The sequence below is a fragment of the Artemia sp. Qi Xiang Cuo genome, chromosome 6, assembly GCF_049724085.1.
Source record: "Artemia sp. Qi Xiang Cuo chromosome 6, ASM4972408v1, whole genome shotgun sequence".
NCBI classification, from domain to species: domain Eukaryota; kingdom Metazoa; phylum Arthropoda; class Branchiopoda; order Anostraca; family Artemiidae; genus Artemia; species Artemia sp. Qi Xiang Cuo.
This window is the reverse complement of record NC_142799.1, coordinates 38,388,475-38,411,533: the sequence shown is the minus strand read 5'-3', so window position 1 is coordinate 38,411,533 and position 23,059 is coordinate 38,388,475. Positions and strand designations below refer to the sequence as shown.

Here is a 23,059-nt window from a genome sequence, read left to right as displayed (position 1 = left end):
AGTGAGAAAGTTCCTGTTTTTTCAAATTCTCAGTGAACAAAAACATAAAAACATACAACAAATGTGAAAAAGTTCCTGTTTTTTCAAATTCTAACTGACAAAAACCATAAAAACATACAAAAATGTGAGAAAGTTCCTGTTTTTTCAAATTCTCACTGACAAAAACCATAAAAACATACAAAAATGTGAGAAAGCCCCTGTTTTTCAAATTATCACTGACAAAGTCCATAAACCACGTGGTTCTATGCCCATATATGGTGTGGGTACCGGAGATATTATGGCATCTCTACTAGTGAAGTTTTTTTTCTTTTTTTAATCTGTAATATTATGTATCTTTCAAAGTAGTGGAAATAAATAGCGACTTGATAAGACCAGCACTTTTGATAAATAATGTATATGTAATTAAATTGTACCGGTACCATTATTTCCCCATGAAAAATTTAACTTCCACTTCCACTTTCAACTTCCACTTTAAACGAAAATTGTAAAATTTAATGTATTGATGGTGCAACATCTGCATCCCCACCCTCCCCGATAGAAACCTAGATCCGGCTACAAGGTTTTTCGTCGCCTTAAACCGAATAGATATTTTGTAATCTTTGGAATTGACATTTTTGAACTGAAGTGGGAAAAAAGTGAATTTCCAGGTTATTATTTTTCAGTTAAGGAGGGGTGGGAGGTTTTTGGACAAGCTTGATCCCGGAATCAAGTTCTTTCTCTATCTTCTCTGTGTAATAAAGTCCATTAGTGTGATCTTCTATCCATAGTTAAACATTATCTTTGCACATTTTGAGGGAAGTTGCTGTCCCCTCAAACGTATTCATAATGCTAAAGCCAAATATTTTACTTCAAAGGAAGGTAGACAAGGGGAATACACTTACCCCTTCCCCAGATTGACCTGAAGTACCGATCGCGGTAAGTTGAAAATTTCAGACTTAAAATGCATTTTTGAAGCTTCAGGACTCCCTCCTCCCCACATGAAGATACATTTATATCTCCCTTAAAAGCTGGTTTTCAACTATGTATGTTTAGCCCTGTGGTCGTCGTATGTACTCAGAAACTGGGAGGTCATGGTTGCAGTTGTAGGTTAGTAAGTAAGTAAGTAATTATATTGCCAGAAAATTCACATGGAAGTGTAACAAAGGAGAAAGAAAAGGAAAGTCACACTACGGAACATCACCAAACGTTTTTACACATTCTGTACATTAGCAAAACTACTGGTAGAGGATGGCTAGTCAAGGGTTTGCTCTTCCCTTAACGTTTTTCAGAATATTATTGGCGACACGGTTAAAACAGACAAATAAGTTTTGACCGGGAAAAATTGGTACAGAAATGATTTTCACCTTCCGAACGAGAAAAAGACGCTTAACAAAATATCAAAAATATAAACCTATAGCTCGATGCAAATTTGTTTTTAAAAGTTTTTTTTATTTGTTTTCTAAAAAAATGATAAAAAAAAAAAAAACGGAAAGTGAGTGTTTGACACATCTTTTATGGTCAGCCTTTGACTCTGAATTCAATTCTGGTATTCATTTCGTCGCCTGACCAAATGAAGACTATTTATTAGCAAAACAACTAATGTTTTAAAAAAAAATAAACTGTGTAATTTGAGAAAACTGCTACTACCGTCTGTCAGGGTTTATTTGGTAATATACATAAATAGGTTCAAAAGTAATAAACGAATAAACAGGAGCGACAAAACACCTCAGTGCCCTAGACCTTTTAGAACAAGGTACGTTTTAACTTAGAGAAAAGGCTTTTGTCTAATAGGGTCAAAAGTACAAAACGAATAAACAGGAGTGACAAAATACCTCAGTCCCCTAGACCTTTTAGACCAAGGTACGTTTTAACTTAGAGAAAAGGCTTTTATCCAAATGTATAAAAATTGCACTTCATCTAAATGTAGGAACTAAATTTGTCATCATCACAGTGAACTTTTATTCTTCTTCACTAAGTCGTCTTGAAACTTAGAATTGTTGCACGAACTCCCCTTACAGCTACGGCAGGCTACGGTGCAATCAAGTCCGTTTTTCTTACAGCTACACCTTTCACTATCACATCCGTCAATACGACATGAGCATCTGATAATTTTCAGCAGCTGAGACCGAGCGGCTGGAAGATCTGTTTTTATTGGCTTAAAAACTTCGTTATCCTGCAGTTTCCATCCCAAGCTTAAAGGGTCTACTGGGTTCCCGAGCCAAACTTGAACTTGACAGAAGACTCGTAGCGAGTGGTACTTCGCTGCTGCCTGAGTCGGTGACAGCTCTTGTGGATGCACGAGGGTGGTGGCAGTGCTCACTTTTCTGTGAAAGATTAGCTTTCTGGCAGTGTCAAGGTTTGAACTATCAGGGCAACCGTACAGTACAAACAAGACCCGCTCTCCTGCTGCCACGGTATCGTCAAGTGATGCGAACTTGTCACCAAATATAGCAGCGATGTCCCTAAAACTCTTGTCGGTAAGTACCAGCCTAACGACTCTGCATTTTCCTATTTCCATAAAGGTGAATCGTTTTGTCGCAACCTAGCACGACGTGACAGAACAGCATCGGATTGCTAACATCTGTTCCAAGCTTTTGTTTTAGCCCACTAATATCTCAAGCGGAACTGGTACCACCAAACTTAGCTTTAGGTAAGAAAAATAAACGCCTGGAACACGAGTCTGATCGACTGATCAGAAGAACCAAAATTTCAGTATCGTCAGTAACCACGCTGGTGTCTGTCACACGAGCATCTTCTATTGATTTTTCGGCAATTAGAACGTCGGTGTCTCCTTCCGAGTGGAAAACTTGCAAACCGATGGCTTCCAAATGTTGCTGAGCAGCTTCAGGAAACGTAATTTGTTCGCTTTTCACGAAAAAAACTCTTCCTTTTTCATACCGAACGTCATCTCTTCGGTGAAAAAGACCTGACGACCAACCATTCTTGCTCGACTCAAATGGGTAGCATCTTTGATTGCTGGATCACCTTTAGAGCCATCAAACACAACAATAGCACCAGTATATCTTGCTTGTACGTAGTGCACGTGTGAAGCAAAGATGGCCTTAAGGGTTCACCCTACCTTCCATGAACTCAATGTAGAAGAGAACCACCGTCCCTGACGATGCTACGCACAGATGCAGGTCTTGAGGGTTACTGAGACTCAATCCCACAAGCTTGAAAGATCACTTTTGCAAGTTCTGGCTTATTTGCTTTTCTCATTGAGCCATCACTTTCAAAAAGATAAGGAGGAATCGCGCTGAGTTCGTGCTTGAAGTTTCTTCTCGAAGCTCAGTTCGCTGGGCCACTATTATAAATCGCTGGAAAAGGAGCGCCGGATCTATGTGCGCTACCACGGATGACCCCACTTTTTTGGCACTCATTAGGATCACTTGGTCTTTTTTCTTGAAGACTTGCTCCTTGAAGGTTTTCCCGTCTTCTTACTTAGGATCACCGTTCCAGCCGCATCAGCCTTGTCAATATTAAAATCTTGGGAAGAAGTTATGCCGTTCGCAACGTTTCTAAGCTGATCGTCTCCACCGAACGGGGAAGGTTGTGCAAAGTATCCAACGAGCTTCTGGGTGTCGTCGAAGTCACGCTCCTTTCTACTAGAACTCATGTCGCGATGCTGTTCACTTGTCGAATAACCAATTTTTGTCAAATTCTGCATCAAGAGGTTGATCTTAAGGCATACTGGTATTGAAAGTACCCTAACGGCTCTCTGTTTTTCTGTCATCCCACCTCCATTCGTAAGACCACCCGATGTCTTTAGGCTTCACATATACCCTTGTTTGATGACAAGATCTGCCAAGAGGTCGGGCCAGCGTCGCTCTGATCTTCCAATGGTGTGACCTCCGTGTTCAAATGCTTTGAAGATTTTTGGGTGACTAGTTTGGAGCTTAGCCATCCTTTGCTGGTATATCCAGACAGACTTGACATAGAGATTATGTCCAGATGCTGCTAGAAACGGAAGCATCTCTACTGCAGCTTGTAAGTGCAGATCCCACAGCCCCAGTTTTCCGACGCAACTTATCAAATGGAAACCACTCAGCTTGAGAACAATGCTACTCAGCTCATTCATGGTGTCGGACTTCAGGATCTTCATTGACTTCCACTAGAGCGGCTGATCAATTGTGAGAACCGGTGTGAATCTTTATATTCTCCTTTACCAAGCAACAAAGCGCAAGGTTGAGTAAAGGCAGGATTCGTTTCTAGACGGGAGATCAATTATGGGCAAAAACAAGATGCTTGCCTTACTGCGAAGGTTTCCCGTTTCATTGTGAATTTCGTTAGAGATAATTGACTGCATGAAACCATTCTAGCTTGGCCTTGGAACATTCAGAAACCCGGTTGCTAGCCACAGCTGATCGAGTGATGCATACGGGTCGTTAAAAGTTCTTGTCAGGAATCTCCTCATATTGCACCTTTGAAAGCACTGCCTCACTAATGCAGTAAGGGCAGACGGAGCTTTTTCCTTTTCAAGCTACTTCATTTAATGAAATTTCAGCTCTCAGAATGGGCGATCGGCTGTTACTGAGAGGAGGTGTGACTGTTGCTAGTAGAGCCGTCCCATGGAAAGTGTTTCTTCCGTCCATCGTGCACACATTGTGATCTGCAATGTCAGCTACATGCTGCACAGCATGCGTGGAGGTAATTTACACAAGGCTAGATTCATCACGGACTGATGCACAACGTTTAAATTTCTGGACTTCAGCATAGGAGGAGCAGAATCCATGGCTGTGTAAGGTGTCAATAAGGGGCTTTATAAAGGTCTGTAGGAATAGATACCTATTCGGAAATCGGAATTTTTTGAGAATAGTGAAAATGAATCGAAAATTTGTGCTCATCTTCAAAAAATACCCTATGAACATAGGTCACTTGCGTTTTTTTTTAAATTTAAAAATAAAAAATCAAAACAATAAAATGATAAAAGATGACGTTTATGTTCACTCAAATACAGTCATTTCTTAAAAAGGAAACCATCAACAGACTGCTTTTCTTTTCATGGTTCCTTATTCTCAGATTCTGGAAAAATAAAAAAAAAATAGCAGAGAAAAACTAGAAAAACGGTAAAATCGCAACACGATGGAGATATATATTTCTGATATGCTGTAGAGCTCTCTTTTCTGAACAAAGTGATACAAAAATGATTTGTGTACCAATTTTTTCCTCGTTCGACCATTTTTTTCCGTGTCTTTCTCCTACTAAAGGATTTCTTCTTCGCAGTGATCCGCAGTGAAAAACAAGACGGCAGATTTTGACACATTAAACGACAAACTAGTGTTGGGCGATAATTTGATTAAACGATATATTGGTATATCGATATTTTTACTTTCGATATTCGGTACATCGATTTCGATATTTCTAATCATTTTTTTTGCTCAGATTAACTTTAGGTTTCACCAAAATTCACTAACAAAAATTGTAATTAAAGAGTATTTTGCGCAATTTTTTCCAAATTTTGAATAAAATACAAAAAACTTCTATTACATGAATGAATATTGTAAAAACCCTGATTTGGTATTCCTCGGGCTCAGGATAAAGAAAAATAAACTACTGGCTGTTTTTGGCTATTCAAAATCAGCAGCATGTTAATGATTTCCCCTGAGAGTTGGTTCTGCCTTTCAGTGATTAAATAAACAATTAATTTTTTCCATGGAAAGTACAGAGCAACATTAAAACTCAAATGAACAGAAATTGTTCCGTTTATGCGGGCGATAACACCTCCTCAATGCCTCCCTCTTCCCACCGAAATTTCTTTTTGTATTTTAAAAATCTCCTTACTCTGATTAAACGGCTCTTTTTTTTCATGAGTTGTTCTTAAATAATTGGGGGAAATAAAAAGTTAAAATTAGCGTAAAGAACAAGGTATTGAGGAGAGGGACCCTCTCCTCATACACGAGACAACTTTTCTTCATTTTAAATTTGGACGTTGCTCCTTACTTTTAGTTTAAAAAATTGGTTTTTTTATTTAATTATTTTTCAAATAATGTCGAAAAATCCGCCTTTTCTTTCCATGAAAAATCCCTTCAAGAAAATACCTCCTTGGAAATTTCCTTCCTAGTAAGATCCCCCTTCCCCCAGACAATTCCATCCCTGCTGAAAATCCCCCCCCCAGAAAACTTCTTCCAGAATATAGGTATATCTCCACATATAAAATTAAATTGGCAAAGAGAAAGTAAGTCAGATAAAAATAATTTAGTATAAGAATTCTGGTAAATTCCCCGGTGTATGGTTTCCCTTTGATCTACTCTTGGAAAATTTCCACTGCAGAAAATTCCCCCCGCAGAAAATTCACCCTCCCCAAAAAGGTCTGTTTACTTCCCAATAAGAAATACTATATGTAGACACTAGACAAATTTCATAACTTACAACCTTTTCCCCCGGAACTTGCGGGGCCGTGTCATCCCCAAAAGCATGATTACTTGACTTTTCAAATATGCTGAGCAATATGGCTATCTCAAAATTTTGATCGGATGATTTTGGGAAGAAGGGGCGTGGGAGGGGGGATCTAGTTGCCCCCCAATCGTTTTGGTTAAAAAAAGGTGAACTAGAACTATAATTTCCGTTCGAGAAAGTGCTCTCCTGATCTTATATGGCCGTTGGTTCGATAATCACCCTGAAAAAAAAAAAAAAAAAAAAAAAAAAAAAAAAAAAAAAAAAAACTCGCACCCGTGATCTTTCTTCTGGCAAAAATTACGAAATTTCACATTTTTCAGATGGAAGCTAGAAACCGATACAGTAAGGTTCTCTGATATGCCAAATCTGATGCTGCTAGTTGTATTGAGATTCTTTGACTTTTTAGGGACGATTCTGCCCTTTCTCAAAAGTCGTACAAATTTGCTCAGACTTCCATTACTTTTAATGGGTACATGAGATTTGATGAATATTATGTATCTTGAGTCAGGATAAAAGCCAATTCGCTTGATGTACCTATAGTTATCAAAATTTCGCGCTCTAGAGTTTCGTTTGTTATTTCGCCAAGCTGCTCCATACTTACAGTTTTTTTTTCTCTGATCAAAATAATTATTTGACAAATATGACAAATCATGTTCAAGTTCCATTTACTCCTTGCATAAGGTCAGATTTGAATCCTCTAATGGCGTGTCATATTGCTTGGAATAAGTTGCCTGAATCAGCTCGAGGGTGCCACTCATTCGGTTTGTTTAAAAAAATTGTTAAAAATTCTTTGGCTTCGTAGAAGTTTTTTTTATTTATGTTTTTATTTTATTTATTTTTTATTTTTTTTATTTCATTTAATCCGACAGATTAATTTAGCTTATTTATTCTATTTTTTCTTTATTTTTCCTTTTATCTTTGTTATATTTTCTTATACTTCTCATGTGAGTAATTAAAAATTTTTAATTTTCTTTTGTTTCATATACGAGTAAGAAACTAATATGTTTTCCCCTTTGTACAGGCCAATGAGCCTTTGGGGGAATAATAACATGTAATATTATATGTGTATCTAATAAAGAATAAAACTTATTTTATCTTATCTTTTACCACGAACTATGTTATTAAATGATTAGGCTTGGAATTCACTCTCAGAAAGGGCATTGGCGGCGGACATTGACATTAAATCTATGAAAAATTTCGACAGGTGTTTCTGAGATCTATATTACAAGACTTCTGTGACTTGAGTGGATCAGTATTTCTTGGAGCTAAAGACTCCCTACTGAAAATGTGGAAAGCCGTGACAGATAGAGTTGCTGACGAAGCTCGCCTTACATTGACTACCGAAACTTCGTCATGTAATCTCTACAAACTGGCTTGATCTTATAGTGGCCGAATCACAGGGACTGTCATGGCACCTGCATCTGTTAATACAGATTCCAGTAAGGCCAAATCCATGTCTCTTGCTATTTTACTCTCAACTTGGAGAAAATCATCAGGGATAATATATAATTTCTTGAAACGCGAATTGAAGTATTCGGCAATAGTGACTAGTGTGATCCGAACAAAGCCTATAAGCCTAGAAGGTATTTTATCTAGCCGAACCTTTCGGGGGTTCTCAGTAAAATTTGAGAGTCCACCCTCACTAAGCGTAATTTGCGAACAGGATATGCAAACGTTCTGGATACAACTGTGTGTGCTGTGTATGAGCATAGATGAGTCAATGAATTGAATACATTATTCTTCTTCTCGACTATTTATTAAACAATTTTCTCTGTTGGATCTTTTCTGCTGGATGTTCACCGGTAAATAAAAAAAGAAATAATATCGTTTTCGATATCGATATTTACGTTTTGATATTTGGTGCGATATATTGATGCTTGGTGCGATATATCGATGTTCAATATCGCCCAACACTACTACAAACTTACGTTATTGTATTCCCTATTCAGCCCATCAAGTTTCTTGGGCTTGCGCTGGCGTACAGTATTGTTGTACAGAGTACAGACTAGGAGACACATCTGAGCCTTTCCTGATCGCCTTTACGGACCTTTCCTTTTTTGAGCCTTTACGGACCGGTACAACAGCAGGTACGACCGGATTTGAGGGTATTTTGATTTGCGCTTTAAGGTTAAATTATTTGAAAAAAACTACGTTTTCTAAAGAGTTAAAGAGGCTGAGTTACAAGGTCGAACCTTAAAACGTACAGGGATTAGGAGGCACAGTTGGGGGCTGCCGCCCCAAACCCCCGCTTTCGCAGCCTTTAAATAAAAAAAAAAATTTAAACTGAAAGTAAGGAGCGACATTAAATCTTAAAACGAACAGAAATTATTCCGTATATGAAAGAGGCTGTGCCCTCCTCAACGCCTCGCTCTTTACGCTAAAGTTTGACTTTCTCACAACTCTTTTTTTAAACAATAAAAACTTTAGCGTAAAGAGCGAGGCGTTGAGGAGGGCACAGCCTCTTTCATATACGGAATAATTTCTGTTCGTTTTAAGATTTAATGTCGCTCCTTACTTTCAGTTTAATTTTTTTTTTTTATATTTAAAGGCTGCGAAAGCGGGGGTTTGGGGGCGGCAGCCCCCCAACTGTGCCCCTAATCCCTGTACGTTTTAAGGTTCGACCTTGTAACTCAGCCTCTTTAACTCTTTAGAAAACGTAGTTTTTTTCAAATAATTTCTGCACGTTTTTGTACAGTTTATTACTTATTATTACTTGACTAACTGTTAGCTGATCGTGTCAGGAGTTAAAGTTGGGGGCTGCCGCCCCCCAAACCCCCGCTCTTGAACATTCTTGTGTTAAGGCTTTTAATTCCTGAATACTCAAATCACGTCGTACAGGGTGCCTCCTAATCCCTGTACGTATTAAGGTTCGAACTTGTGACTCAGCCTCTTTAACAGAACACCCAACTGTGCCTCCTAATCCCTGTACGTTTTAAGGGTTGACCTTGTAACTCAGCCTCTTTAACTCTTTAGAAAACGTAGTTTTTTTCAAATAATACACATAAACAGGTTAGACATGCTTTGTTATGAAAATTGACGCGCAGATATTTTCATAACAAAGCATGTCTAACCTGTTTATCTGTATAATTTGAAAAAAAACTAAGGTTTTTCGTAAATGTAAATTCTGGGGATAATTTTTTCGGTCTGCAAATATCAAAAGGCCCTGACAGGTCAAATTCTGCTTCGAATGAGTCTTCATTCAACCGGATCAGTTGCCAACTGTGGCCTGTAGGCGTGGCTAAGAAAAAAAAGAAATGATGAATTTTAAGTGGCTATATTTGGTTTTTTGAAAACAGGGAAGGAGTGATCGGTTTGAGCTGAAATTTCGAGGATAAGCTCCCGAGCCCTAGGAAAGCTTAACCTCTAAGTTTCAGCCCAATCGGACAACGTTAAAGGGGGCTGTGGTGGGAGGGTCCAAACTTCCGGCCCAGTTTACCCCATGAAGATAAAGTCGGAGGAGGATGAAATTTTGCAAGTTTCTTAGTTTGAGCTTGGGCTACAAAATGCGATTACCGCCGTCTCTCTGCGACCTCTAGGACCTGAAATCGCTTAACATTGTGGTGGGTCGCCTCTTTATAGAGGCAGAAGTGTGCCTCCTTGATTTTTTTCAAATAATTTAAAAAAGAAACTGATTTTTTTTTTTTTATTTAAATTCAGTATATAAAAAATTTGATCTAACGGTGAATCGAACTCGGGTTTTCCGCCTGACTGCCAAAAGTCTCACCGCTACACTAAAGAGACATAATTGATATTGTTTTTTAGTGAGGTGATGAATCTTTTTGACGCAAGCAAAACTTGATATGTGGTTTTTGGAAAACAAAGAAGAAGTGATCAGATTGAGCTGAAGTTTCTAGGATAAGCTCCCAGGCCCCAAGAAAGATTATCCTGGAAATTTCAGCCCGATCAGACAACGTTAAAGGGGGGTTGTGGTGGGAAAAATTAAAATTGGCTAATATAGGAAAACAAGGTTTTTCGTAAATGTAAATTCGGGGGATAATTTTTTCGGTCTGAAAATATCAAAAGGCCCTAACAGGTCGAATTCTTCTTCGAATGAGTCTTCATTCAACCGGATCAGTTGCCAACTGTGGCCTGTAGGCGTGGCTAATAAAAAAAAAAAGAAATGATGAATTTTAAGTGGCTATGTTTGGTTTTTTGAAAAAAGGGAAGGAGTGATCGGATTAAGCTGAAATTTCGAGGATAAGCTCCCAGGCCCTAGGAAAGCTTAACCTCTAAATTTCAGCCCAATCGGACAACGTTAAAGGGGGCTGTGGTGGGAGGGTCCAAACTTCCGGCCCAGTTTACCCCATGAAGATAAAGTCGGAGGAGGATGAAATTTTGCAAGTTTCTTAGTTTGAGCTTGGGCTACAGAATGCGATTACCGCCGTCTCTCTGCAACCTCTAGGACCTGAAATCGCTTAACATTGTGGTGGGTCGCCTCTTTATAGAGGCACAAGTGTGCCTCCTTGATTTAGCCCTTGTTTACAGGCTTCTAGAAGGATCTGCGCGTGCACCGACGAGTCAAGAGCTCGGCTCACAACAAAAGAGCCAATAACTAATGGGACACCCGTTGCTACAGAATCAGACCAAATAGGTGCATTCAAGTAAATAGTGAACCTCAGTCCGTAATAAGCGGTAATTAACAAAATCTGTTTTCGAAGAAACTGTTCAGTGGAAAAAATATGCCAATAGACACTGACTCGAAAGCCGACCTTCACTTCTAGTTTTATTTTTAAGTAGCAAGGTGTTGTGCCTCACCAAGAAATAAAAAATGCCGCCATTGGCCTTATTTTTCGGCCGCCATTGGCCTTATTTTTCGCAAAAAAAAACACAGCCCCATAACATCATCAATTTAAACTCTAAGAGAGCCAATCGGTCATGCTTTCTCGTGGAATGAACCAGTAATTCTCCAAAAATCTCATTGCCCTATTTGTTTTTTTTTAGCTTCATCCCCCTTTTTCTCGAAATCTGACCCATCACTGGGTAGCATTGAGAGGCGCTATATCTTATCTCAGTTTATTATTCTGATTTTATATGTTGAAACTAAATGGATTGATTCAAGCCCTTTCACTAGTTCTTTCTAGCCCAGTGGTTTAGTAAAGATACTAATGCTTGGATTTTGGGAGGATATTCCTTCAAATAGGAAGTTCGGCAGTTCTTCTCAAGTCCGTCTACTTTTAGTGTTATATTGGCTGCCAGCACCCAACTGAAGACCTTCTGAAATAGAGCAGGGGCTCAGTTGGTAACTACAACTGTTCTATGGATAACAAATTCATATTTTCATCAAAAATATCGAAAATGTGCTGTTTTCAGTCAAGCGCGTCAATCACTTCAACGTTACTAGTGGAGGTTGAGGAGGGCAACACTCCCACCTTTCGTTCAGGATAATCTTTGCTTAAGTTTTAATACCACTCTCTTCCCTTATTTGAAAAGTGTACTTTTATATATTTAATTTTGTACTAGGCTTTGCATTATGTTTAAACTGATTGGGTGTCAAACTTTAGGTTCGATAGAAGTTTTGCCCGTTAATGCCAAGTTGTCCTGCTATCACCCCCCTTCTCTCCGTCCATTATTCCGTAATAGAAAGGTCGGCATGTTACACCTTTATTGAAGTAGAATCACACAAACATTTCCAATCTGTATGTTAGGAAAAATCGGGGGTGACCTCTCCAGTGTCCCTAGTTACCGGAAGAAATCGTTGCTCCTCAACGAAACTCTATGGGAACCAAACGCTATGGGAAGGAACTGTGGGTTATTTGACATATTTTTGCCTTTTGATAGCTTTTATCTGACCCATCCATAGGGGGAAGTGGGAGGGTCAGTCTATTTTTTTTTCATCTTGACATCTACCTGAACAGGTTGCCAGATATCTATAAAATTTTGTGGGTAATATAATCAGTGCATTAGTTGTGCTTTAAATGGGTCTAAAGCCGATCCCACCTTTGCGCGCTATGAACGGGAAGGGATGGCTACATCCTTGTAATCTGCACATTATCATCGGTTCTGGGAGAACTTAAGTTCAGAGCATTAGATTTCGATGACGTTACGAGCAAAGTGACGGGTTCAATTAAGCTGCCGAGTAAAGCAAAGACCCTGGCCCATGAACCCGGAATTTTGCTTGTCAGCTAGTACGGCCATCAATTCATCCTATATCTGTGGCTAAAAAGTTTGCCGGAGACCTGAAACCTACGGATGCAAACTGAGAACTATTTGAATTCCAGGAGCCGCAATATTTTTGCAATTTGGTTTGCCAATGTAGCAATATTTTATGCATTTTTTTTGGCCTCTACTTCACCTTTTAAATGGTTTAATTTTGTGAAAAGGGAAATAGGATTTGTGTCCTTTTGAGTGGATCAAGATGGCTAACTCATAAAAGGACATGCACAATCATTTGAAGTTTGTCAGACCTTTCAGTGGATCTAAAAATATTGAAGTAGTCCTGTACTCCTCTCTCTACTGGCACTACTGGCACATATGTTCCAATCCATGGGATTTCTAAAAAATTGTTCTAAATAACGAAGATCTTAAGTCATCTTCAAAGAAAAGTCACTGCCATTGTCTTTACTCTTCCCGAAAAATAGTTTTGTAAAGTTGTGATAAACCACATTATACATAAGCATAATAATGTATACCTGTTCAGTATCAAAGGATCCATTTTTGGTTGTGTATTGCATAGAGTGCTCAAATCCATGTGTTTGAGTGCAACTAAATTACAATCCTGTATTAGCTGAGAATTTGTAGCAATTGCTATTAGAGTTTCAAAACGTCTTATTTCCTTTTGCGAGTAACAGTAAGCCAACAGTAGGATGCGCTTTGTCTTGTTTCGTTTTATTGCTCCCAGATTTTATCAGGAAGCCAGGTCGTATCCAGTAGAGGGGGCTACTGGGCTTGAACTCCCCCTCCCCGAAATTTCTATCCTACTCGTTTAAACGTAACAGTGTATATAACACATTTTAATGTTTTTTTTAATTTGTTTGACCCCCCCCCCCTGAACAAAAATCCGGGATACGCCCTTGTCAGGAAGTTATGTTTCTTATGAAAAATTGATTTCACATTCATGTCGGGATTTCACAAAAGAACATTATCTTGTCTAGAGTAAGTGACACATTTCTAGGGCAGTTTCAAGGTGACAAGACCTATTTTCCGAACTTTCTAGAAACTATAAATGCTAGAATTGAATCGTAATAAAGAGTTAAAGAGTTATCGTAATAAAGAATGCCTTCAGGAAACAGCAATTTTGACCGCTGTGCATGAGAAAAAGAAACCGGAAAAGTAAATTATTGTAAAGGGAGAAAAATATCAGTTGATTGAGGCCGAATATTATTTGAGTGTTTTTATTTAGGTTAGTGATAGGTGTTTCAGTTCGAAAAAGACGTTCCTGAAGCTCAAAACTATCAGAACACCCCGGTTTTTGGGAGCCAGTATCTTGACAGTGTGCTTCTCGACCCCTGGCTAAGTTTACTACAGAACCTTGCAAATATAATTAAGAATATTATATTATGTGGTATTTTGAGCATAAGTGCTCACAAGCATTGGTATCGAGGGGGTGGTGAGAGGTGTCAGTTAATATTCCTAATGTTAAGTAGAATATCCCCGCCCCTCCCCGTGTATGTATGTACAGGAACAATACTTGCGAAATGGAGACTTACAGCCCGTCTCCTTAAACCCAGAACGCTCTAAACATTAATTCAATCTCTTTTCACGTAGAGTGCCTTCAAAATACTTACAAGGTTCTTGTGTTTTTGTTTTTTTGTTGTTTTTTTCCAGACTGGCTTATATATTCTTTTATACTCGCAGAAATAGTTGGAAAATGAATCTTCTAATATCAGGATTGTTTTTGCCCATGATTTGAATGCAAAAAAGCATTCTTTGTATTGTAATGCGATTCATAGATGAAACTTCATGAAATGTAATCCATTAAGCTTTTTTTCTATTATTATTTTTCTTTTAATTATTATAAATCAAGTTTGATAAATTAGGTTGAAGTGGGATATTTCGGCTGAACTTGAAATTGCCTCTGAGAATTTAATCTTTTGAATTTAATGGAACTCAATCTTTTTGATTTTTTTGGCGTACTGCCTTCATAATAACAACGTCCAAATGTCTCTGTATCGACACTCTTCATGGATTAGCATTTCTTTTCACCATCATTCTATTTTTCAGGTATTTTTGGAGCATAGATCGCGGGATGAAATAGCCAAAATCATTGCTGCTAAAACCAACGGAGCGACTCCGCTTCTTGCTGCTTGTAGGAATGGACATCTGGAGGTTGTTCAGTATCTGTTAGAGAGGTGCAATGCCAATGTTGAACTTCGCGGGTCAGGTAAATCTATCTCTTCTCTTTAATAAGCAATAATTGTGGATTTATTATTTATCTTTATATTTCTTTTCTCCGAAAGGGCTCCATATTTTTTTTTTGAAAATTGGCATATTGAGGGCTTCTGGCCTGAAAAAACGATCAAGATGGGTCAAATGTTTGGGAAAATTCGTTTCTAGCACTAATTTTGGGAGAACATTTCGTGTGAATGAAGTCACATTCGTATGCATTTAAAGAGCAGAAAATTAACATTTTTTTCCCAGGGTTGGTCGTATCGTTCTTGGTATATATGACGCATGCGAAGTTATACAAGATGACGAATGACTGCAAACAGCTAAAGCAAAAGGCATGGAACAAAAACAAAGAAGTGAGAATCAAATTGAATTAACATTTTTCAATTGGATGACGTCACTTTCATATGCATTTAAAGAGCATAATATTACATCATTTTTCCCAGGGGTCGTCGTATCGTTTCTCGTATCTATGACGCATACGAAATTAAAGAAGATGATGAATAAATCCGAACAGCTAAAGGAAAAGGCATGGAGCAAGCTACAGCGAGTATCACATTGAATTGCAAACGAAAATGTTGCAAAACGAAATCTGCAGTTAGAAGACCAATCAAAATTACCTTAGAATCAATCAACATGTTATTTTAGTGTCTGTGAAGGGTAAACAGGGAGAAGAACTGAATTCACGCCAGAATATCTTAATCTGACTGAAGTTGCTGATTTGCCACCTTATGACTGAAAACTAAAGAATAACACGATAGTTATGCCAGCGCGTAATTCAGATATTCCGAAAGTATATTCAATGGAATATGTCTGGTTGTTACGAAATCACATAACAACGTAATTAAAGCAAAAATACAATTACTGGGGAAAAGCTCGAAAAGAAGCTTATTTTGGTATCTATAACGCCATGCAAAATTATTCAAGATGATGAATGAATCTGATTAGCTTAAGCCAAAGGCATGGAAACAATATCTAAAGTAATGATGAACAAAAATGCAGCACAATGAGATCTGCGGTTAGAAGAAATGCGACAACGAACATCACAAGAAATCACAAATGAAATGATGAAAAACAAAATCTGGGGTTATAAGACAAGCAACTGCGAGGATCACATCGAGTCGTAAACGAAATATGACGTTAGAAGAGAAGCAAGCGAGAACCACAACGAATCCCAGAAGCATACAAATTTTACAAACTGTATGAACCTGTGAAGGATAAACAGAAAGGTGAAATTGAATTCACGCCAGAATTTTTTAATTTAAATTGAAGTTGCTAATTTGCCACATCATGAATTAAAACTAAACAATAATATAATGATTATGCTAATTGGTAATTTGAGAATAACGTAGGCTATATACAAGTCTGCCGCGTGTCGTGTCGAGTGCCAAGGCCCCAGTGAATCTCAGGCCTTGGCAGTAGTTCCTTAAGAAAATCTGAGAAACTGCAATGTACAGCTGAATAACGGTGTGTCATTTTGGTGTGTAGTACGGACTTTTTTGGGGGATAATCTTCAGGAAAGAATTATATTTAAAACAAACGATTTAGTTCTTCTAGTTTATTTTCACAATTGGTGTTTGACTTTCACCATGGTTGGTATTTCATCAAGTTACAAATATGACACTAAAACTGCAATTTGAGTTCTTTAACTAAGACACAATAGACCCATGCAGCCAGGCACGTCCGCGAGAATTTTCTTGAGGGGCCAATAATAGAAAAAGCATAAACAATAATATGAATTATAGTTTCTCAGAAATTAATAAACATTTACAATTCCGGGAGGGTGGGGGGGGGGGGGTTCTCTCCTCGAGTCTCAGATCCTTGTTTGTGTCCCTGTATGCAGTATGCTTGTTTCACAAATATTTTCCCAATTTATAACTACGATTTGTAATGTACAATTTCCGAGTTCTTCGTTAATAAACTTGATGCTAACTTGGTAAAAATAGTGATGTCACCCAGGTTTTTGTTTTCCGCGCGTCGTCATATATATCGTAAATATTGTCGATAATATTGATGTCGATAATATCGACATGTCGGTGATATCTACACATCGATAATATCGTCGTATATTATCATCACTCGGTACCTGTTGCACGATCTGCCTAGAGAGGACTCTCATCGGCTGGTCTTGCCACCCTTGTTAATACTTCACTTCGTTCTAGTATCTTTGATTCATGTGATTTCTTTTCTTACTAATCGTGTAGAATAGTTTTTATAGTAAACATTTATCTTCCGACAGATTACCAGTGATGTCTGGTCGGAATTCCTGTTTATTTCTGTGTGTGAAAAACTTGGGTCTTACCTTTCCAAAATTAATCCCTAATTGACACATAATCATATTTTGAAACTCATACATAAAAGCTCAAATAGGGATAAATTGAAACTCATATTTTGAAGTATCGATGCCTTTACACTTCGAATATAATGAATTAGATATGACTGATATCTTTCACTTTTTGCTTATGAAATGATCGACGAGAATTCCATTATAAATGCCTTTCCAACCTAAGCAAGGTTTTGAATTGATTTTGAATTGAAGTTATCAAGTATTTTGCAGTAGGTTGCATTTGTTGCGTCAAGACATGGCTAATTGTAGACAGAGAAAAGCCAAGACAGATAGTCCAATTAATTAAGAGGCAAATGTTTAAATGGCTGGGGCACGGGTAAATGGCAAGCTTCATTATCCATTGTATAAAAGTGCTTATTAGGAAGACATATCACGGAAAGGAAAAAAACCTTCGGCTTTTTCTCAGCTGGATATAGTAAAGAACGAACCAAAGGGAATTAGACAGTGGACTCCCTCGAAATGACATCACAATCAATTTTAATATTGTGTTTTGTTAGTTACAAAAGCACATAGATATAGCAATTTCCTGTAAAATGAGCCCTTAAACTCTATGGTGGTCTATGATGTTCCAGTGCCCCGGTAGCAATGGAAAAGAAAAAGAAAAAAAAGACACCAGTACAGCCCATGCAAGAAAGTCTTTAAGTGGTTTAGGGCTGTTTTTTGAAATTCCCGTGAATTTATTTTCGAAGTAATATTTCCTGAATCAGCCGCAAATTTTATTTTGTTCTCGCTATCCAGTTTTTTGTTGAGCATGTTTTTTTAATTTTTGGTTACTATGGGCCGTGGTTCGTTCTTAACTAGGTTGCAGCTGCTACTGTAACCAGACTCAAATTCATTGAGTCAGGTTGGGCGACTTTATGTGCATCTGACTTCGAAGGTCGAACATCTAAAATGTATTAACCAAGACTATTTGTCTCTATTTAATAAAAAGTAAATTGATATCAGTCTAGGTCAGTGTCGACTGATAAAATATTTAGATTTAACAATTTTCTTGGTCATTTGCTTACTTTTTTTCATTATAATTAGTATTAGTTTTCAAAGCATCAATCATATATTTGAATAAGTAGTTTACGCATAAAGGTATTCCATCTGTGGTTTTGGATGCTGGACATGATCATTGTTTCATTAAGTCAAAATACCGCAGAAGTGTATAACGTGCTTCCTAATTCAAGTGCCAACATAACAATATAACTAGCAGGTACGAAAACGTGTTGTTTTGTGTCTTTTCGACTGAAAATAATAATTGTAAATTGACTCTTTTTTTTTATCTCCAATTGACTGCTGCAGAACAATGAAGTTTACTTCTTCGCAGGCTTACATTTAAGGATCGGAAATATAAAGGGTAATTTGTCACAAAAGGTTGATTTGTTCTTCATAATATAAATAAATGATTTTAAATTCTAAGCCTTAAAATTGTTGTTAAAAATGGTTGATGCATTCATACTAGCCTTGCTAACTTTATATTTTTTACGAGGATAAATTTCTTCAAAAGATTTTTATTCCCTTTTCTTACTCATAAAAAAACAAACAAATATAATTCGTTTTGAAATTTGACATCAAAATTGTTTTCCCTTCTTTTCTGGGAATTCAGGTTAAACCTCTATTGAAACGTAAAAGAAACAAATTACTCAGTTTTGCTAATTTCTCCATTGTCCCACTCTCCAAATTAACTCGACTCCAGATTAACGACGAAAGCTGATGGCAAATTTTGTTGCATCTGACTTCTATTCTAAATGTAACTTTATAACTCTTATCTTATAAATGACTTGTGTTCCAGATCTTGAAAAAATCTGTTGCTAAGCCTCTAGGTAAAAACTGTCAAAATCGGATTGTTCCTATTATGAACCTATTGCTATTACTTCTATATTTCGCCGTGTCTGTGACAGAGTATTGTTGATTGTCTGCAAGTTTATTTTGGGACAAATAGCCTTTGGTACCAGAGACTGTTTAAAATAAACTTAAAAAATTTGATAAACAAGCTATACACAGGACAACTTTTCAGAAAGCTTCTTCTTTCGATCAAAAGCAATTTTGGATAATTTTTCAGATAGTATTCGTTTAAGTCTTTCAAAATAACGAGCTTCAACCGTTTTATACATTTGAAAAGTCAGTAAATGAAATACCAAGAGTTGTGGGTGCATCATAGTCATTTATTACTGGTAATGTAATCCTAGAAAGAACCCCTCCCACACCTGGGTGAAAAACTTGCTACGGCCCTGCTCTTAGTCTTTTACTCCTCAGTCCCACTCTTCTTCCATGGCCCTGCTTTTAGTCCTGGTACTGTTGACGTGTATCTCTTCTTAACGGATTATAGAAATGTTTATTCTTATATTCTAGTATCGTTCGATGGTGAGAATATAGAAGATGCTCCTCCTCTCTGGGTGGCAGCAGCTGCTGGGCACTTAGAATTGGTCAGATATCTTCTTAAAAAGGGGGCTGGTGTCAATGCTGTAACAAGGACAAATTCTACTCCCCTTCGGGCTGCTTGTTTTGATGGTCATGCGGAGGTGGTGAGGTGTCTACTGGAGGCTGGAGCCGGTAAGAAAATGTGCGACAGTTTTGAAATAAAATTTTCATTGTTTTTAAGGTTAGACCTTTTGTTAAATCAAGAAGTCAAAATTATGTTAAATGCATTAAATCAAATGCTATTTTTTGTTTTTTACGTGTCCCCACCATGGATCATGTTTACCCAATGCTGGTAATAGTCTACCAATTATTTGTTTAATGTTTGTACTGTTTAATGCACACTTTCTTGTTTTAGCGTGGTTATTCCCCTGGTTTCATACGACACAAACTGTATAGGAGGATTATCGGTGCTTATTCAATGCCTTGCAGTGCGGATGAGACATTTGGGGTACTCTGTATTTTGGTGATATCTTTTAATGTGGCAACGCCACCTACGGATACACACAGAAAGGGTTATGCTACTGAGATGGGTAGAATTTCTCTGAAAAAAAAAATTCTAAAGGGAAACGCTTCAGTCTCTTTGATTCTGTGGATGGTGCTATGCAGAGTAAAAAGAAGTACAGGGTCTTAAACTATCTACGGAACAATTATGATGATAATAAAATTTTAGAGTAGAACTGCGAGGTAGTCCTACTCTAAAAAAAGTTTAAAATTACGTCTCTTAAGAGTTACGGGTTTAACGTTTCGAATTTCTTGCATCGAAGATATATATTTTATTTTCGAGTTCCACTTAGATGCAAAGGAACTCGAGTTTCGTAGTCGAGTTTCCTTTGTCCATCCCTCTTTCCCGAAATACATCTCCCAGTGTAATCCTGAACCACGGCGTTCGTAAAATAGTCTATACCTGGCCTGCATAGCTTTTGATCAGTTTGGATGTGACTGACTGGTTCTCACATTCTAGTTCTAGAAGTATTTTATGAGTATAATGTAAGAGTGATGTGGTTTGATCTAGTTTTAAAAGGATAAGAAAAATTCAATATCCAAGAAATAACTGAAATGTTTGTTTGATTTTTTGGACGAGAATAAAAACATAGATGAATATAAATATGGGCGTTAGAGTCGAGTGTGGTACTGTATCTGTTTTCAGATCAACTGAAACAGATGAAAATAGTTTGAATAAACACAGACTACTTATTTCTGTTTTCTTATTTTTTTTTAGACAAAAAGAAACGGGAGATAGGATAAAAACAGGTAGCCTGTTTGGTTTTATGTTCTGTTAAACGGAAAAATCGAAAGAAGGTTTTAAAGAAAAATAGCTGTTTTTCCCCTATTTGCTGTAGTATTCTGTATTGAAGAAGTAGGATCTCGCATCTTTAAAGGCCTTTCTTGCATATAAACATGCGGTTAATAAATTGTTCTCTTCTACTGAGCTATATTTTGAACTACTTCACAACGTTTCAAATGCTTAGTAAATATTTTAGAAACTAACTCCTCGATTGTTATTATGAACCATATGAAGTCCAAAGGGGAGTAAATTTATTGGCCAGTGAAAGAATTGGAGAAGACAAGGATGAACAAAAACATTTAGTGGTGGCCTTGAACGTAATATTCCGAATAAAAGCTTCAAAGCCTTTTACTGAAAACTGCACAAGAGTGTATATTTACCCATTCAAATTAAGAATGCAATAATTTAGAATGAATAAACGATTTAATAAGAATAAAACTATAGCTAATGCTATCAATAACCTCCACAGTCTTTTTGGAAGGTATCGATTAAAAACTAAAGTCGGTGCAAGCAAATTAGTTCTTTGAATAGTCACGAAACTAACTTTCTAGCTTTGTTCATCAAAAAATAATATCTTCCTCCTTCACTGCCTCTACACGGTAACTCCTTCATGAAAAAAAAATGGATTTAAGTTATTCCTCACTGTTTGTAAAGAATAGAACTGTATAAATTCATCTCTGGATGTTGGATATATAATCCCACGTAAACAAGCGTAAAGTGAACTGCAAAATCAAGAATAATATTCCTGTTTATCCTTAGAATATTGTCAGATGTATGTCTTTAGAACTGAAACAAATATCAAAGATTTGGCGGTTTGAATCGTCCCAGAATAAAGGCGTGGTAGACGTAGCAATTTTCAAACTAAAAGCGGTCGTATTTTATCAGTATGTGACATAGGGGTCACAGAAAAGATTTTTTGTGAAATTTTAGGCTCCATGGTCCCCAACATGTGGCGTTTTTGCGCTTTAGGCTTAGGGGAGGATTTTTATGTATAGGCTTAAATTTCCAAAATTCCTCTAAAAATAACTTTTTTTCTTTATTTTTTTCCAACACAATGAAAAAGATTTCTTTTCAAAATTAATAAAAAATATCCTTTTTTTATTACGCTTTAATTTACCCCTCAGAAGAACTTTACACAAGAAAGATTTTTCAGGTACATCTTCCATTTTAAAGAAACTTTCTAGCGCATGATGTTTCTAAATGGTAGCTGCGGAAGTTGAGACGTCACCTATACATATTCAGCAGAAAATTTAGATTTTGTCTAGTAACAAAAAAAAAAAAAAAAAAAGAAAGAAAGAAAAACAAGTTTTGGGTGAGAATTGATAGTTTCTGTTATAGTTTTCATGAAGAAAAATATTAGCCCCTAGTTTTTTTTTTTTTTTTTTTTTTACTTTTTACAAAAAAAACTTTTCAGAACACATAAACTCGACGAATGCAAGTTAGAGCCTATATTTTCCTTTTACATTGTTTTTTTTTGTATTTCCAGTACATCTATGAAAAAAAATTATAAAAAAATTCGTTGAGGCATCCAAACTTAATGCATTCAGTGTTCTTAAATAATTATTAACTGTCTGTAAAAAACAAAAAGAAAAATAAAATGCTGGTTTTATCCTATTATTTACCGAGTTTTGTTTCCTCAAACAGATTTATTCCTCACGATTGAACTCTACATTTTGTCATTTTGCATTAAAAAAAAAAGGCTTGTCTGTTTTCCTCTAAATCCTCTGTGAGGATTTTAACGAGAAAAATTTGTAAAATTGCGATGCGTAGCTTAATACTAAGGATCCGTTTGTCAGGAAGTTTTCATGGGGGTAGGGACATTGCTATGAAGGGGACGCGGGATTTCTCAGCATTATTTAAAAAAAGATCAGAAATTAAATATTAAAAAACAAGTTTTTCAACTGCAACAGCAGCAACATCAAAACTTAAAACGAACAGAAAATATTGCATGTATGATTGGGTTCACCCCCTAGTTAATACCTGGCTCTTTAAGACAAAGATTTTTTAGTACTTTCATAAGAGCTATTTATTCTAATTAACGGCCTTTGTGATTAAGCGGTCATTTTTAAAGAATTGGAACAAAATTCGAACTTTGGCTTGAGGAGCAAGGTATTGACTAGGGGGCGAGCCCCCTAATACACGTATTAAAAATATATGAATATAGAAGTTCGTTACGTAAGTTAATTCGTAAGTTACGTATATTTATTACTAATAAAAACGTTCATAAATAAAATTAAACAAGTTTCGAGAAAGCTATTTAACCAAATAAAAGTAAAATTAATCTTCAAATTTTGTTTTAATTATTCATGAACGAAAAAAAA

At 36.9% G+C, this 23,059-nt stretch overlaps 1 protein-coding gene across 3 annotated transcripts in view; it reads left to right on the top strand.

Moving 5' to 3' along the window:
- Positions 1–23,059, top strand: part of LOC148951202 (protein fem-1 homolog C) — a 139,232-nt gene that overhangs the window by 74,165 nt on the left and 42,008 nt on the right. For 2 of the 3 annotated variants that reach the window (XM_089090708.1, XM_089090707.1), the window contains exons 2-3: positions 14,536–14,695; positions 19,385–19,585. In XM_089090708.1, coding sequence (XP_088946834.1) covers positions 14,536–14,695; positions 19,385–19,585 — 361 coding nt within the window. Of the gene's footprint in view, positions 1–2,081; positions 2,457–14,535; positions 14,696–19,384; positions 19,586–23,059 lie in introns of those variants that run through there. The other variant, XM_089090709.1, reaches the window with a different exon arrangement.